Here is a 16,385-nt window from a genome sequence, read left to right on the forward strand (position 1 = left end):
CATATTTTAAAATGCTTTTAAGATTATAAAGTTCTTGAAAAATTATAAAGTTCTTGAAAAAGACTAGGACGATTTTCAAAGTTTTTATTATGATTTATTTTTAATTGAAAGATTGAGTTGTTTATTGGGTATGTAAAAATGGAAATATAACTCAAATAACTAATAATTAAATCATATACATATGTTGCTATTTTCTAAGTAACAACCCCTTTTCATTTGGTGGTAATTTCCGAGGGATTTTGCTATGGAATTTCAGGGGATTTTGCTATGGACTGATTCAGGGGATTTTTGGTCTCCTTTTTGTCTCTCACTGTCCCCTCTTCTTATCTCCTCATTTTCCCTTCCTCTAGCCCTATAAAAAAATACCTCATCCACCATATGTAGGACACACATAAGAGAGCTCTACATTGGACCCTACCTCGCACATACAGTTCTAAGATAAGATGGTTCTCTCCATTCTAGAGAAATTATTTCCAAGTATAGACCATATAACTTGATCGTTGGAGCATGCTCTCTGGACTCATGTCTTAGGAAGGTTCTAACGATTCTCTTCTATGATGTTAGCTAGGACCCAAGTCGAGAACCCACTAATAACTGAAATATCAAATACGTTTGGACCAATCCAGATCCACACTTAAAGACTCGATGGCCTCTAATAACCCGAAAAAAAAATCAGTTTTACAGTTACAATATTGTTAAAGAAAGAATCTCGCATTTATATTCTTTGCATTTGATTTCCCACCTCAAATATAAGAATTTAATGGAGTATGAAATTTAAATAAGACATTTACCATATCCCCAAATTATCGACCACAAGTGGAAATGATATTTTTATTGAGTTCCTAGCAATGTGCCTAACTTAATTAGTTATACCTAACATAGTAACAACATTCATGGAACATGTATATTAAAAAAATACAATAGTTAAGACGATACGAAACACTACATCCTTCTGCAACTAGATCAAGAACCACTTTTATTTCAAACATTTTTTTTATGATAACCCAATATTCAAAAATATAACAAAAAGTTAGTAAATGGCTTATTACATAAAAATTATAAATTAATAATGTGTGGTATATTATTAAAATTTTAGAAAAAAGTTTTACATTTCTAAAAGTGTAAGAGAAACAGTTCATACTTAATTTTTATTTTTATTTTCTAAAAAACATCATTTTTGAGAAAAAAAAAATTCAAAATACAAAATTGAACCTAAAAGGTTCAGTTTTTTACTTTGAAAATATCAAACTATAAACTTTTTAATTGTTTTGGTTTCGTGTTTACTTTTTTGCTTTTTTCATTGGTAGTGTTGTTGAAATTAAACAAAACCCTATAGTATCTTAAAACATAATCAAGACAAACCCAACACATGCATACAATTTTATTTTCAATAATAAACTTATTTTTCCCATTTTGATTATAGTATCTAAGCTTTTGATATGGACGTATACAATTAACTTGACTTCTACAAAGAGAAAGGTACCGGATGTGACTAGTGATATGAGAAAGATACCAGAGGTGACCATAGTGATATGTATTTGGACATATCGTAACAATGTGATGTTCCAATCGTTCAAAATGAATACAAATATTGTTTTCGAAAAGATTGTTATGTATTCTTTTGATTGACTTTCAAATAGAAATACTAGAAGTAATCTGAACTGCGGCTACAAAACTCTTTTATTAGTAATGTTTTGTAAATTTTCCTTTCTATTGGTTCCTTGCTAGTTGTTTTGAATAAAATTCAACTATTTAAATATAATAATAATAATAATAATAATAATAATAATAATAATATGATAATAATAAAATACTGATAATGATAATAATAATAATAAATCAACTACCTTATGGGCTACCGGTAAAAAATTAGCTACCTTATAGACCATTAGTAAATCACTACTTTATGGCCACTTGTAAATCTTCTACCCTTATTATTGCAAAACGGGTTGCTAGATAGGTGAAATGGAAACTTATTTTTACATAGCCAAAATAAACAAGTTTGATATTAAAATAAGACAAAACTGCAAAAATAGTCCCTGTGGTTTGCATTTTTTCAGGAAACAAGTCCAAACAGTGACTTTTTTTGATTCGTGGTCCTTTTGGAGTGGTTTGTATGTGGAAATGGTCCCTCCGAAAATTGAAATGACTATAATACCCTTGGGGTATTTATTTTTCATTTTTCTTTCATTATTCTTAAAATTTAATATTTATTTATTTATTTTAGCAATTAAAAAAATAAAAAGGGCCCACCTCTCTCTCTCTCTCTCTGTCTCTCTCTCTCTCTCTCTCTCTCTCTCTCTCTCGTTTTTCCCCTTCTTCCTGACGAACACCAACTCTTTCTTTGTGTTCTACTGCTGAAGACGAGAAAGGAAATCACGAGGACTCCCCAGAGATCAGCTATACATCTCTACCTCTGCTTATTGAAAGGGAAAGAGAAATATAAAGAGGGTATGCGAAGATTTCGGTGTCAGCTTCGTGTTCGAGAGCTTCCACGACATCATAACCTTTTCTAGGTTGGATAAGGAGCGTAGCCGGAGACAAAAAGCACAAAAAACAACAGAGAATGGGTATTGGTCGAGGCACTGGGGTCACTTTTGAATTGGAGAGGACATTGAAGATCTGAGACAGTGGCATTTTTTAGGATCGGAAGCAATGAGAAAGGAAATCGAGGGAGGTAGGCGGTGTACCGATGCCGTCGCAAAATTGCACACTGGTTTACTCACCAAGCATTGCTTCCTTGATGAATTTCATTGATACTCAGTTTGGAAAACTTGATATATTGGTAACGATCGTGAAGCCTCGTTGTTCACTGAACCTCTAATGAAAAAATCCTTTTGTTTCATCTCCATTTGATTTATGAAAATTCGTTGAAATCAGGTGAGGGTTTCTGTCAAGATTGCTTCCTCACCACCACCTCCAGCAAATCGAAGAGGGTAAGGGTTTCTATCAAGATGGCTCTAATTGGTCAATTTCCATGCTCGATTTGGTCAAATTCTCTGTCCGATTTCACCTGGGTTTTCATTGATTTCATCTTTGTTGCATCAAGTTTAGTGGCATATGGGTTACATCGAGCTTTCATTGACTGCATCTGGAAACAGAGGTGTTGCTCACCTCTCTTCAATTGTCTTCCATGTCCGATGTTCACAACAAAATGCTTACAGACAAAAAGAATCTTAATTTTTCTTCTTTAACTATTCTTCTTAAGATGGCAAAATAGGTTTATTGGTGAGTTTTTAAGTGATTTTGGCGTATGAGTTTTGATTATAACAGAGAATTGTTTTGGTTTACGATTCATTAATCTAGAGAGAGAGAGAGAGAGGTGGGCCCTTTTTATTTTTTTAATTGCTAAAATAAATAAATAAATATTAAATTTTAAGAATAATGAAAGAAAAATGAAAAATAAATACCCTAAGGGTATTATAGTCATTTCAATTTTCGAAGGGACCATTTTCACATACAAACCACTCCAAAAGGACCACGAATCCAAAAAAGTCACTGTTTGGACTAAAACCCCAAAATTTTGCATACCACAGGGACCATTTTTGCAATTTTGTCTTAAAATAATGAATACAATGAAATGGGACATGCTAAAGAAAAAGGATAATAAATAATTTTATTGATTGAAACAAATGACAACGCATGTGTTAATTAATCTTCGGTCCATGTCAAGAAAATGGATTAAAAAATATATATTTGGTAATTGTAAGTATTTAATATTAATGTCACTTCTAAAAACGATATGCTAATTTATACGTAGGTGAAATATATTTTAATTAAATATTTATAGGTCAATGTTATATAAATTTACAATTAAACAAATGATTTTACGTAGGTGTAATTAGCTAGTTATATTATGGATTGTGGGCATAAGGATATTAAAACCAAATATCTTGTTGAAAATGCAAAAAAAAAAAAAAAAAAAAAAAAAAAAAAAAAAAAAAAAAATCACGTATAAATATCCTCATTCATATTTTAATATCTACACACAAGCATATATTGATTTGTTGGATGTCTTTGTACATTATATTTATACCTACACACAAGCAACATAATTCGTTCAGGTTATTTTTTTTAGCAATACTCAGGGTTTATTTGCAACGACCAAATGGGTCTTCATCTATGGATGATAACGAAGATGATGATCGCTTTGTTTGAAGTAATTTTCTTGCTTAGAGTTAGTGATGCAGCAAAGAATGTTAGTTTTGATGAGAACTATAAGATAACTTGGGGAAATGAGCATGTTCAACTTCTTAATCAAGGACAAGAGGTTCAGTTGTCATTGGATAATTCATCAGGTTTTCAACTAAATTGTATTTTTTCTGAATGAATAATCTTTAATTGTTTTCTCGAAGTATTTATTTAGATTTCTATATTTTGTTGTTTTATCACTAACAAAAATAATAATAATTTTACAGAACCATATTATTTTGGTTTTCTAATTTCAAATGAGAGTAAAATTATATATATATATATATATATATATATATATATATATATATATATATATATATAGGGCTAGGTTATAATGTAGATGGACAATTATTGTGCGGACGTATGAACATTGCTATTCTAGGAGAATTACTAAGAGAATAAGTTGTTTACTAATACGAATACGTTCAACCTTACAAAAATATCGTCATTTTGATGCATTCTTACTAATTCTTATTCATTTTTATTCAAACACATCGTTTTTCACTCATTTTCATTCTGACAGAATACAACTCAATAAACATTATGACAAAATGAAAATAATAATAACAAGTCTATAATAACCTTATAAATTATTTAATTAGTGAGAATGTGTGTTAATGACATTAATTATGTAAGATTGAACGTATTCATATTATCTAACAACATATTTTCTTTGTCATTCTCATAGAATAATATTGTCTATACGTACGCATAATAGATGTCAATTCACATTTGAACCTAGCTCTCTGTCTCTCTATCTCTCTCTCTCTCTCTCTCTCTATATATATATATATATATATATATATATATAAGTTACAAAACCTTTTGTACAAATCAATTATGCATAAATAATTCATTAATACTTGCCAAAAGTATGAAAACTTGAATTAAGGAAAGTTATTAAAAAATTCCAATTTGAAGCAAAATGAAAGAGAAATTAAATTGTCTTCTACCTTTTATGCCTACAAATATTTATACTCATTAAAATTATGAAATGTGTTAGCATTCCTTATTTACTTAAGTATCCCATTAAAAGTATATTAAGAATATATTAAGTAAAATTAAATTGAATGGTGAAATGATGACATGTGTCATAATATTAGTGGGTAGGAATATTTGTAGTCATAAAAGATAGAAGACAATTTAATTTCTCCAAAATGAAAATTTTAGAATATTAAATTCATGTATACAAATTAATTTATATTTCTTAAACTCGACACCAATATTAATTAACTTACATCAATACTATGAACAACCAATATAAATATAAGGTGTAAACATAAATATATTATTTAAAAGTGATATTTTTTATTACATAATAACTAATAATAAAATTTAATGATAATTTCCCCATAAGAAACTATTTCCCAAAAGAGCTATTTATCGCCGCCGTATTGCGCGGGCACACATCTAGTGTGTGTGTGTGTGTGTATATATATATATATATATACACACACACACAAGGAGAGAGAAAGAGAGTAAATTACAAGAATCGTCCCTATGGTTTGGATTATTACAATTCCATTTTTTGAAATGGCAAATCTAACTTATTCCTAAACTACATCTTAAATCTACCTATGTGCACGATGAGACTTGAACCCTCAACCTCAAGGAGAGAGGGCAACACCGGAAACCGCTGGGCTAGAAGCCCTTTGACCAATGACTTTTGAAAGTTTTGAATCCTATATTCAAATAAAATTACATTAAGATTGTCCATAACTATACAATATATATTAACTTGTTTGTATTAGTCTAAGAAGAGATTAAAGGCTTCAAGGACATATTAACTGCTTTGTAACTAACTTCCAGTCGGTTTTCTCAGATTTGGGCTAATGTCACAAAAGTCCTTAAATTTGCAGGAAAATTTCGGTTTTACCCAAAGTTGAAATTTAGGTTCGTTAATGCCTCAAACTTGGGTAAATTTTGTCATTTTTGCCATTCCAGCATGTTTTCCAGTCAACATAGAATTTCAGGTGGTGATTTTCCGGTAATTGCTTACGTGGCATTCCACGTCAGCTTGGTAGCTGCACAAGACAAATTATTAGCTTATAAAACGGAAAAGGGGAAGGACAAGGTTCGAACACACAACCTAACACACACAAAGGCAACGTCTTACCAGCAAGCCAAGGACGATTTCATGTATATCTTTACGCATTAATATAGCTAGAGTAAATTACTGAAATCGTCTCTGTGATTTGGTAAAAATTGCACGTTTGGTCCCTAACTTTTTTTTGCACTCGGATCGTCCTTGTGGTTTGATTTTGTTGCGTTTTTCGTCCCTATGATTTGGTAAAAATTGCAAGTTTGGTCTCTTACTTTATGTATGTAAGGGACGAAAAATTCAACAAAATCAAACCACATGGATGAAAATCGCAACAAAATCAAACCACATGGACGATCCGAGTGCAAAAAAAAGTTAGGGACCAAACGTGCAATTTTGACCAAACCATAGGGACGATTTCAGTAATTTACTCATATATATATATATATATATATATATATATATATATATATATATATATATATATAACACAACGGATGGATTACTATTATTATTATTATTATTATTATTATTATTATTATTATTATCATTATCATTATCATGCATTTAAAAAGTCTATTTATTTCGTATTAATATATATATATATATATATATATATATACACTATAAAAACATATTGTATACATATAAACATAAAAATACCGTATAAATATTTATTTTTTATACATTAAAAACGGTTTTTACATAATATATACATACAAATATGCTAAAAATATCTCTATACATAATATACATATAATTATTTTCATAGTTGTATGTATAAAGAAATACGTTTTTGTGCATGTAGAATTAAATAAATATTTATATGGTATTTGCATAGTTGTATGTATAAAGAAAATAAGTTTTTTTAAATCCATATACCAATAATAATAATAATAATAATAATAATAATAATAATAATAATAATAGATAAAGATTTGGATTCATTAAGAATACATTATATATAATAAATCGGAATGTAAAACATGTAATCGTGTGTAGCTTGGTTGGAAAGGCGCTGTGGTTTTATCCGACAGATCCGTATTCAAATCCAGGCGACACCTTTCATTCTGCGAGCTTTTTTTTTTAATTAAAGGACCAACAATGACATGGCTTGCTTTGTCAGCCTCATGTCAGCGTTTCTAGCCTAGTAAGTGTCCTAGTTGGATTTGGTGAAGGTTGAGAAGCTCTAAACCGGATAAAAGGGCAAAAATGACAAAATTTATCTAAGTTTAAGGCATTAACGAACATAAAATTCAACTTTAGGTAAAACCGACAATTTCTTGAAAATTTAAGGACTTTTGTGACATTAACCTTTGGTTTTTCTACTACCATTCAGTAAATAGGAAATAATTACTTATGTATTTTTATGACATTCAATGCTTAATATAATGATTATAATCATTCAATAATAATTAATAATAAAAGGTTTTAATTAAATGTTGGACGAAAACAAAGTCAAAATTACAAAGTATAAAACTCAGGGAAGAAATTAAAAAAACTAACACCAAGAGAGACGTGAAGGAGAGAAACAGATGTTTTGAAACTCAGGACTAAATGTGTTTTCCTTTTTCCAAAAATTCTGGCAATTTATTAAGAAACTTTGGTTGGATCTAAAGATAATAATTAATTATTGATTTATGTTTTCCGATTGTTTTCGGTTTGATACTATGTGTCTATTGTATTTTTGGGAATCAATGTTATTTATACGAGCCCAAACAATGTACTTTTTTGTTCTTCGATTGTTGTCATTTCTTATATTTGTCCGGATAGGAATCAATGTATATTTGGATGAGAGATTCCTAGGAGGCAACAATTACCATCTTGAAGATTAATGAAAGTAATTCTAATCTCAAGAATTAATGGAAGTTACGTTATGATTAACACCACGAATTCTAGTAAATTTTAGGAATTAATTCAAAGAATTTGATGGTTACTTAAACAAGTAATTGTCTGTATTCATAACAATCAAGAACAAGTTACATCATTAATACCAAGAATTCTATCATTAATACCAATAACACCATAGATTTAGGTGCCAAATAGACAAACTATTCCAAATCATAAAGACGATTTTTGTAATTTAAATAATTGGACATGTGTCATTTTATGATTGGTATTACCTATTAACCATAATATATACTTTTTCTATTGATTTCCCTTATATATATACTAGACGAATATATATACTAGACGAATGTCCGCGCGTTGCCCAGAAAGACCTATATAGTTGAAATTTTTACAAATATATGTTTTTATAAATATAACAATAGTATTGTTGCTAAATTTGATATAATAATCTGTATACTAAATTGATATAATATATTGACTATTTTGAATTATATGATAATATATAAATCTATTATAACTGCATAATCTCAATCGTTTGGATAACTTCTACCTGCTAGTTACTCATGAATAAAATTAAATATAATATATGGTTTAATGTATTTATCGTTGTTGTTATTGTTAATTAATTTTTTAAAAATTTATTTATTTAACGTTTTAATTTCTATCATTATAATTATTTAAAACATCAAACATTGTTTTTTGATTTTAAAGGTAACAATATAATCATTTATATAGAGTTATTTTTAACTATTATTATTATAAGTTATTTTAAGCTACTTATTTGAAAACTTTTGACGATTATAAAAATACCTTTAGGAAATATTTTAGTTAAATTGAGATTAGAATTTAGTTTTTGCATTTAGCACTACAATTTATCACTTTTAACTTTTCACAAAATATTCATTGGGGTTTTTAAGTGGAACTAAAATTTATATTTAAGTTGACACTATAATGTTTATTTAAATTAACAATTTAAGTATTTTATCCAAACTGTTTAAAAGTTGTAGTTTTAAACTGATAATGGTTTACATACATAACATATTAGATTTAATAAATTAAGTATAATATGTTAAAAGTTAAACTCATAACTTTATAAGTAGAAGTAAATATATTATTTTAATATTGAAATTTAGTTTATTTATGGTTACACTTTAGTTTTGATATTTATTTAACATTATTAACCAAATTATAATCATTATTAGAAAGACATTACAACTTATCACTTTTAATTATTTACAAAATATTTTTTAGGTTGTTTAAGTTAAATTAAAATTTATATTTAAGTTGACCATGTAATATGATATTTAAATTAATAATTTAAGTATTTTATAAAAATTGTTCAAAATTTATAGCTTAAAAATGATAATGATTTATATTCAATAATATATTAAAATAAATAAGTTAATTATAATATGTTAAAAGTTAAAAAAACATAATTTTATATGTAGAAGTAAATATATTTTTTAATATTAAAATTTAGTTTATATATGATTATACTTTAGGTTTGATATTTATTTAACCTTATTAACCAATTTATAACCAATGTTAGAAAAGAAGTTGAAAAGTCATGAGAGTTTCAAATGAATGTGGTGGAATGAAAAATGCATGGGAGTTTCAAATGAATGTGATGAAAGAAAAAAATGTTTCCTTTATAGTATAGTATGATATGATATGATATATATATATATATATATATATATATATATATATATATATATATATATATATATATATATGAACTTCATCACTTTTGGATTTATTAATTTTGAGGATTTTTTTTAACATGTCCCGTTTTCTAAGTAACGTCCCAAAAAAACCACAAATTTTGAAGGAACCAATAAATCGATTAGGTGTTTTTTGAATAAAAATTTAAGACTAAACATAGACATGACATTTTTTTAGATATTAAAAAAAATGTATGACCATATGTCATTAGAATAGATAATTCACAGACACTTCGACTTCTATCAAATACATATATCCTAAAATAATGTTAGTCGTTTAATTTATGTCTTTTTTTAATTTTTAGATCTTTATTTTTATCGGAAAAAATAAATAAATCAAAATTCATAAATTTCATGATCTACAAATAGACATTTATATCGATATATAAACATAATACATTTAAGTCATTTGGTCATTAATAAGTGAATGATCACTTTATCCAACTTTTAGACTCGCATTCTAATCATTCATAAGGTGATCAACCAATGTGACTCACATATGTGAATCTATTCAAATTCACATGAAAATGTCATATGATTAAATCATTGGCCTAAAAAATACACATGCATATCTACACTTTTAATCATATCTACACTTGTAACGTGTATTTATAAATTTATCTGTAGGTGCCGGATTTGGGTCAAAATCATATTTTGGATCTGGATGCTTTCAAATGAAGATTAAGCTACCTGCTAAAGATTCTGGTGGTATTGTTACTGCTTTTTATGTATGTACAAATGCTTTAAACTTGTCTTCATAGATCTTATATATATATATATATATATATATACACACACACACACTAAATCACATACTCATATCATATCAAACATAGTGAGTTGTCCAAGATACCACATACCAAACATACTAAATTACATACTGGGCCCCCACCCTCCATTAGGACCCACCCGACATCGAGCCCCGCTCGGTTTACATATATGTCAATCTCCAGGCCCCGTTCAATACATATAATCATATAAACATATAATCATACTAACACATGTGATAATCACAAAGACAATGGCATACCATACGGTCATTGAGCCCCGCCCGACATCGAGCCTTGCCCAGTAGCATAAAACACATATTGATAACTAGCATACAATATACTCATCAGGACCTGCCTGGCATGTAGCCTTGCCCGATTAACATGCCATCACATAACACATGCAAGAGTTACGCATACATCTAGCATCCTAACATATAAACCATGGGCCAACATTGGTGCGTTCGACCCACTAAACTTAGTAAGGAGACTCACCTCGCACCGCCGAATCTTACAGAAAGAATCTATGGCTGCTGGCCCGCAAGAATCCCACGCTAACAATCACATGTTAATCATCCATCAATAACCGGATCCGACCCACACTAAGTGTCCAAACTAGGGTAAAAGACCTTTTACCCTCTCCATAACTTGGCCCAAGGCCAAGGCCCAATCCAACAATATAAAGGCCCAATCCTAATTAGCCACCCAAGGCCCAAATCATGGCCCAATTTTCCAAATTGGGCCCAAATCTCATAGTGGGCCTCCTCAAATAAATATCAAACCAAAACTTGATGGCCCAACAGGGCCCATGTCACACCCCAAAACCGGAACAGCGGAAACGTTCTGGGATGGATGACGTCATGTCAAGTATCACAACATATGCAGTATAGTAATCAAAGTACAACGACCATTGCATTAATAGTAATAATTTTACATCAGTTACATGTTATAGTAATATCAAAGTAATTACAGAACATAACATAGATGCAGCTCGGTACTAGACTGTCTTCACAAAAGCTCTTGGGATGTACCTGTCTATCGCTGACCTGAGAATACAAGTCATTTTGAAAGCGAGAATCAGCATTTTACAATGCTGGTGAGTCCATAAGTATTTAGTGTCATTTGTGTAAGTAAGCATTTTTATTCAAAATAACTTTACGAAAAGTAATAGTTTAGAATCTACGGTGTATTAGCGTCCTCTCCAGAAAATCCTATATTTTCTAACTAAAAGCAGTCTTCTACCAAGACCCGACAGAGTTATGTTTTAAAGAGTAATTTTCCCCGAAATACTATCATTATCAGAAAACAGTATTTACTTTAAAGGAAAAATGAGAAAATCACAAGTAAAAATACCAGGGGAAAAATAACATATGCCTTAGCAGTAATACTGCTGATTAAGGAAAAAGAAATCATAGACTCCAGGAGAATATCGAATGAATGATACGCCTGGCTCAGTCTAACAAAAGGAACATAGACCCCAGACGATATCAAATGAACGATACGGCTAGCAAGGTCTAAAACAAAGAAACACAGACCCAGAAAGTATCAAATGAACGATACAGCTAGCAAGGTCTAAAACAAATGGTAATTCTAAGTGGGTTGTTTCAAGAATACCATGTTAATTCTCGTTACCTTAAGGCCATGAATTATAAGGTAAACATGGATATACTCGTAACCATACTAATTGACACTAGAGTACTTGACACCCTGCAAGCGTCAGAATAAATGTGACATTTGTCACCCCTTGGCTTGGTAGGCCGAGGACTGTAGCTAGCAGTCAGGGTGCGGGAGTGTCAGTCCCGTATAGATCTATACACACAATGCCCGCTCTCCCTCCAGGAGACTCTGGTTACCAACTTGACAGCGGGGAAATCCGTGTCCTGAAGATGTATCTCGTATTCTGAATTCTGTTAGAGGCGCTGGAATAATGATATAGACTCACGAATGAACTGACTCCTTTGAAATTCTCATACTAGAAAGAGTAAATAGAACCTCCTAACTATTCCTATAATAGTTACTAGTGTCTCTGATCTATGAATGATGAATGGAAGGATGCCCTTGCTACCCAAGGGAAATGAACTGGTCGATGTAAACCTTTATGTCCATACATGTATACATGATATATAACTAATGCTTAAACGACCTTCGGACGGATATCCAATACCCACCATACCACATCCCAACGAGGAAAAGGAAATAGGGTGAACTAGCATTCCTAAGTCTTTTAAACATTATTTATATAACTATACAAGTACAGACATGCATTTAACGAAGTAGAGGTATAGAAGCATAGAAGAAAACTTTGGTAAAACCTTTAAAAATAAGAATTTACGACTTGATATCGTTATGTAAAACAAGCTTTGAAAACCGTTCATAAACACATTTAGAATATAATTTGATAAAACAATATAAGTAAAGAAAACCTTTGTTTAAAACCCTGCTGTAACTGGTTTTGAACTAAAACATACGACGGAGAGACAATTTGAGAAAAGATTTAAACAAGTAAAGACGTTTTGGAAAACCATCTATAGTTTTATACTTGGTAAAACAACTGAAAGTGTGATAAATCATTGTGCATGCGGGTTATTAATCACATATGATTGATATGATAACTAGCATGTTTTAACTTGTATCCCCCCCCTATAAAAGCATGTAAAAACATTTAAAAGGTTAATTCATGGGTATGAACTCACCTGACGTTGGCGTTTCGGATGAATGGACGGTATAGGATGCTAAGTGTCAAGTGAGGACTTGACCACACACGCGAATCCTATTTAACATGTAATGATACATTTAAGTATCTAATTAGTCATTTAATAACTAATTAAGCAAGTAATGAAGTCCTACTATATAAAAACACTTTGCTACAAGTGCTAGGAGTACCAAGGGTTGCATATAAGGTGTGTATGGACTCACATTGGAGTTTACTCTTCAAATGATGGCCCTTATGGGTGTTTACGGTTTCAAGACCACTTCCCCCATGAGTTTACGGCCGTAAACTCATGGTAGTGGTGTCATGGGATGTTTAAACATCTTATCTCACTCATAGAATCATGCTAGAGTCGAATCAAGGGCTAAGGAAGTGATTGGGGCTCAAAATGGACACAATAGGGAGTTTACGGTCCTTGGACCACTCCTTGAGGAGTTTACGGCCATAAACACATGAGTTTATGGTCGTAAACTCATGTTAGTCCATTTCTTTTGTGCTTTAGTGGTTCTAGGCTATGTAGGCAAGGTTCTAGTCACTTATATGAGCATATGAAGGTGTTAAAGGCACTTAATCACCTTGGAAAGGTGTTTACGGTCTATAAAGTTGTTCTTGGTGAGTTTAATACCTTAAACACATGATTTTACGGTATTAAACTCATGTTAGTCCATGAATCATGTGTTTCGGTGCATCACATGAAGGATTACAAGGCTCTAGGCACTCATGGAAGCTTTTGGAGGTGTTTGAGGGGTAATTTAACACCCAAAAAGGTGTTTGTGGTCCTTGAAGATGGGTTTACGGTCCAAGAATGTTCTTAGACCGTAAACTCATGTGTTACTCCCCATTTGTTAAGATTTTGGTGCTCTAAGTCTTTTCATGTAAGCCCCTAAGTCATAAGTAAGCTCCATAAGTGGTTTGGAAGGGTTTTTGGGCATCAAAACCCCGTTTATGAGTGTCTATGGTCCAAGAGTGTTCTTGGACCGTAAACTCATGGTTTTGAGGGTTTTGGGTGATTAAAACACGAATTTGCAAGAGTGACAAGCTAAACAACAAGTTAGGGTAGATTACTTACTAGTTTGGGGCTTGAAAGAGGCGATTTTGGAACAAACCCAATTTGTAGAGAGAGAGATACTCCTAAGGTGTGAAAAAGGGTTGGAATGAAACCCACTCAACCCTTATATAGGGTGGATTTTATGGCCTGGTTGGGGGTTCACCCGATACCAACCGCGAACGGGGTTTTTCACGACTACCGTTAAACACGACAATTTTTAAAATTAGACCGCCTTATTTTTGGTTCGCTTGACGAATATTATTTAAAATATTCCAACGGGTTTAAATCTGGTCAAAAATATTTTTGGGATAAATTTGGCTAATTTTTGACGTGCTTAATTACGACGTTAAAATTAACGGAAATTTTTGGGTTGTCACAGCCCAAAACAACTAAGTCCAAAAGATGGCCCAAACACTGAAATCCTATCTTGTTGAGTACACGGGGCGTACTCAGCTTGTACGTTAAGCGTACTGGCTTAAGGGCTTGTACATTGCACATATAGGTCTGTACGCCCAACGTACTCTGTAACGCCCATAGATCCGGGCTAGTCAGTTTAGAGACAGTAAGCATCAAAAATGAGTTTTTGGTGGAAGATTATTTAGAAGGATTAATCTTTTCCAAGTGGTATTATATGTTACAAGGGTTCCGTAGATATAAAGAACGCCGGAATCTGAGTTATAACGAAGAAGTTATGACCCGTCGAAGTTTTACGGTTAAACCGGCACGACATCAGGAGTCGTAAAAAGTGAATTTACGATAAAATACGTTTTAGCCTTAGCGATCTAAAAAAAAGTCATAGTATATGTTAAATCGAGAGTGTGCATAAAAAGAACGTCCAAATCTGACTTCGTATGAGGAAGTTACGATTTTTCTAAGATTTAGCATAGCAGTGCACAACCCGAAATCTGAATTTTAGATCGGTTGATTTTTAGCCAAAATAATCTAAACGAGAAATGAAGATATCATTAATAGAAGTTAAACGATAAAAAGACAGTCGAAAACGGAGCTCGTATGCGAAAGATATGGACGAAGCTTAGTCCTTACTCTTCGAGCGCGGCGAATTCGATACAGTTTTGTAAATCTGAGATAGAGTGAGAATTAGCTGACGGGATCTAAATGAAAGTTGCAGTACTCGTAAATACCAACGCGTGGATATAAAGAAAGTTGATAATAGAGCTCGTATGCAAAAGATATGGATGAAACTTAGTCCTTACTCTTCGAGCGCGATAAATTCGATACAGTTTTGCAAATCGGAGATAGAATGAGAATTAGCCGACGAGGTCTAAATGAAAGTTGTAGTACTCGTAAATACCAACGCGTGGATACAAAGAACGCAGAAAACGGAGCTCGTACGCGGAAGATACGGACGAAGCTTAGGGGCTACTCTACGATAAAATCCCTATAAATAAAGGATGAATCCTTCATAATTTCTTCACACCATAACCTTTCTTTCTCTCTCTCTAACTTCTATCTAGCCTCCTTAAACCCCTCCCAAGTCTAGGGAACCTCCCTAGCACGAGAAGAAAGCCCCAGAGCGCCCGACGGCTCCGAGAAGAAAAGCTTTCGGCTCGGAAACGCTGCTCCAGCAAAGCCCAGTTTTTAATAAAAACTCGCTGTAAGTGAGCTACGCCTATACTATATTTAATATAGATTTTATTTAATTATAGTAACATTATTAGGACCTTAAAATAATTATTTGGGCTATTATTATGAGTTATATTGAGTGTTATTTAACGCTTATATAATAGTAATAATAGCTAGACTATTAATTAGTCGCGGTTAACGTTAAAAACTAAACCCTAGTGGTATTGATACTAGGTATTGTCGAGGAAAATTGTTTTGAGATAGCGAAGTGCTGTCTGAGTTCGGAATCACCATCTTCTCAAGTGATTGCATGGTCCCTTTCATCTTACACATAGATATGAGGTATTTTAATATTAATTACGTGCTATGTGTGCATATTGTCTGAATACTTGCTGTCTATGCTGGTGAAAGATTTTTATACATGTTTTAAATGATGTAAACTGTATAAAGTATTTTATATCTACAA

At 31.5% G+C, this 16,385-nt stretch overlaps 1 protein-coding gene across 1 annotated transcript in view; it reads left to right on the top strand.

The window, feature by feature from the left end:
• Positions 1-10,441: 10,441 nt before the first annotated feature.
• Positions 10,442-16,385, top strand: part of LOC145073921 (xyloglucan endotransglucosylase/hydrolase protein 2-like) — a 28,373-nt gene continuing 22,429 nt past the window's right edge. The window contains exon 1 of the mRNA XM_079020393.1: positions 10,442-10,538. Coding sequence (XP_078876519.1) covers positions 10,485-10,538 — 54 coding nt within the window. The 5' untranslated portion in view covers positions 10,442-10,484. The remainder of the gene's footprint in view (positions 10,539-16,385) is intronic.

This window comes from Lactuca serriola, chromosome 9 (assembly GCF_051521515.1).
Source record: "Lactuca serriola cultivar US96UC23 chromosome 9, Lser_US96UC23_V15, whole genome shotgun sequence".
Lineage (NCBI taxonomy): Eukaryota > Viridiplantae > Streptophyta > Magnoliopsida > Asterales > Asteraceae > Lactuca > Lactuca serriola.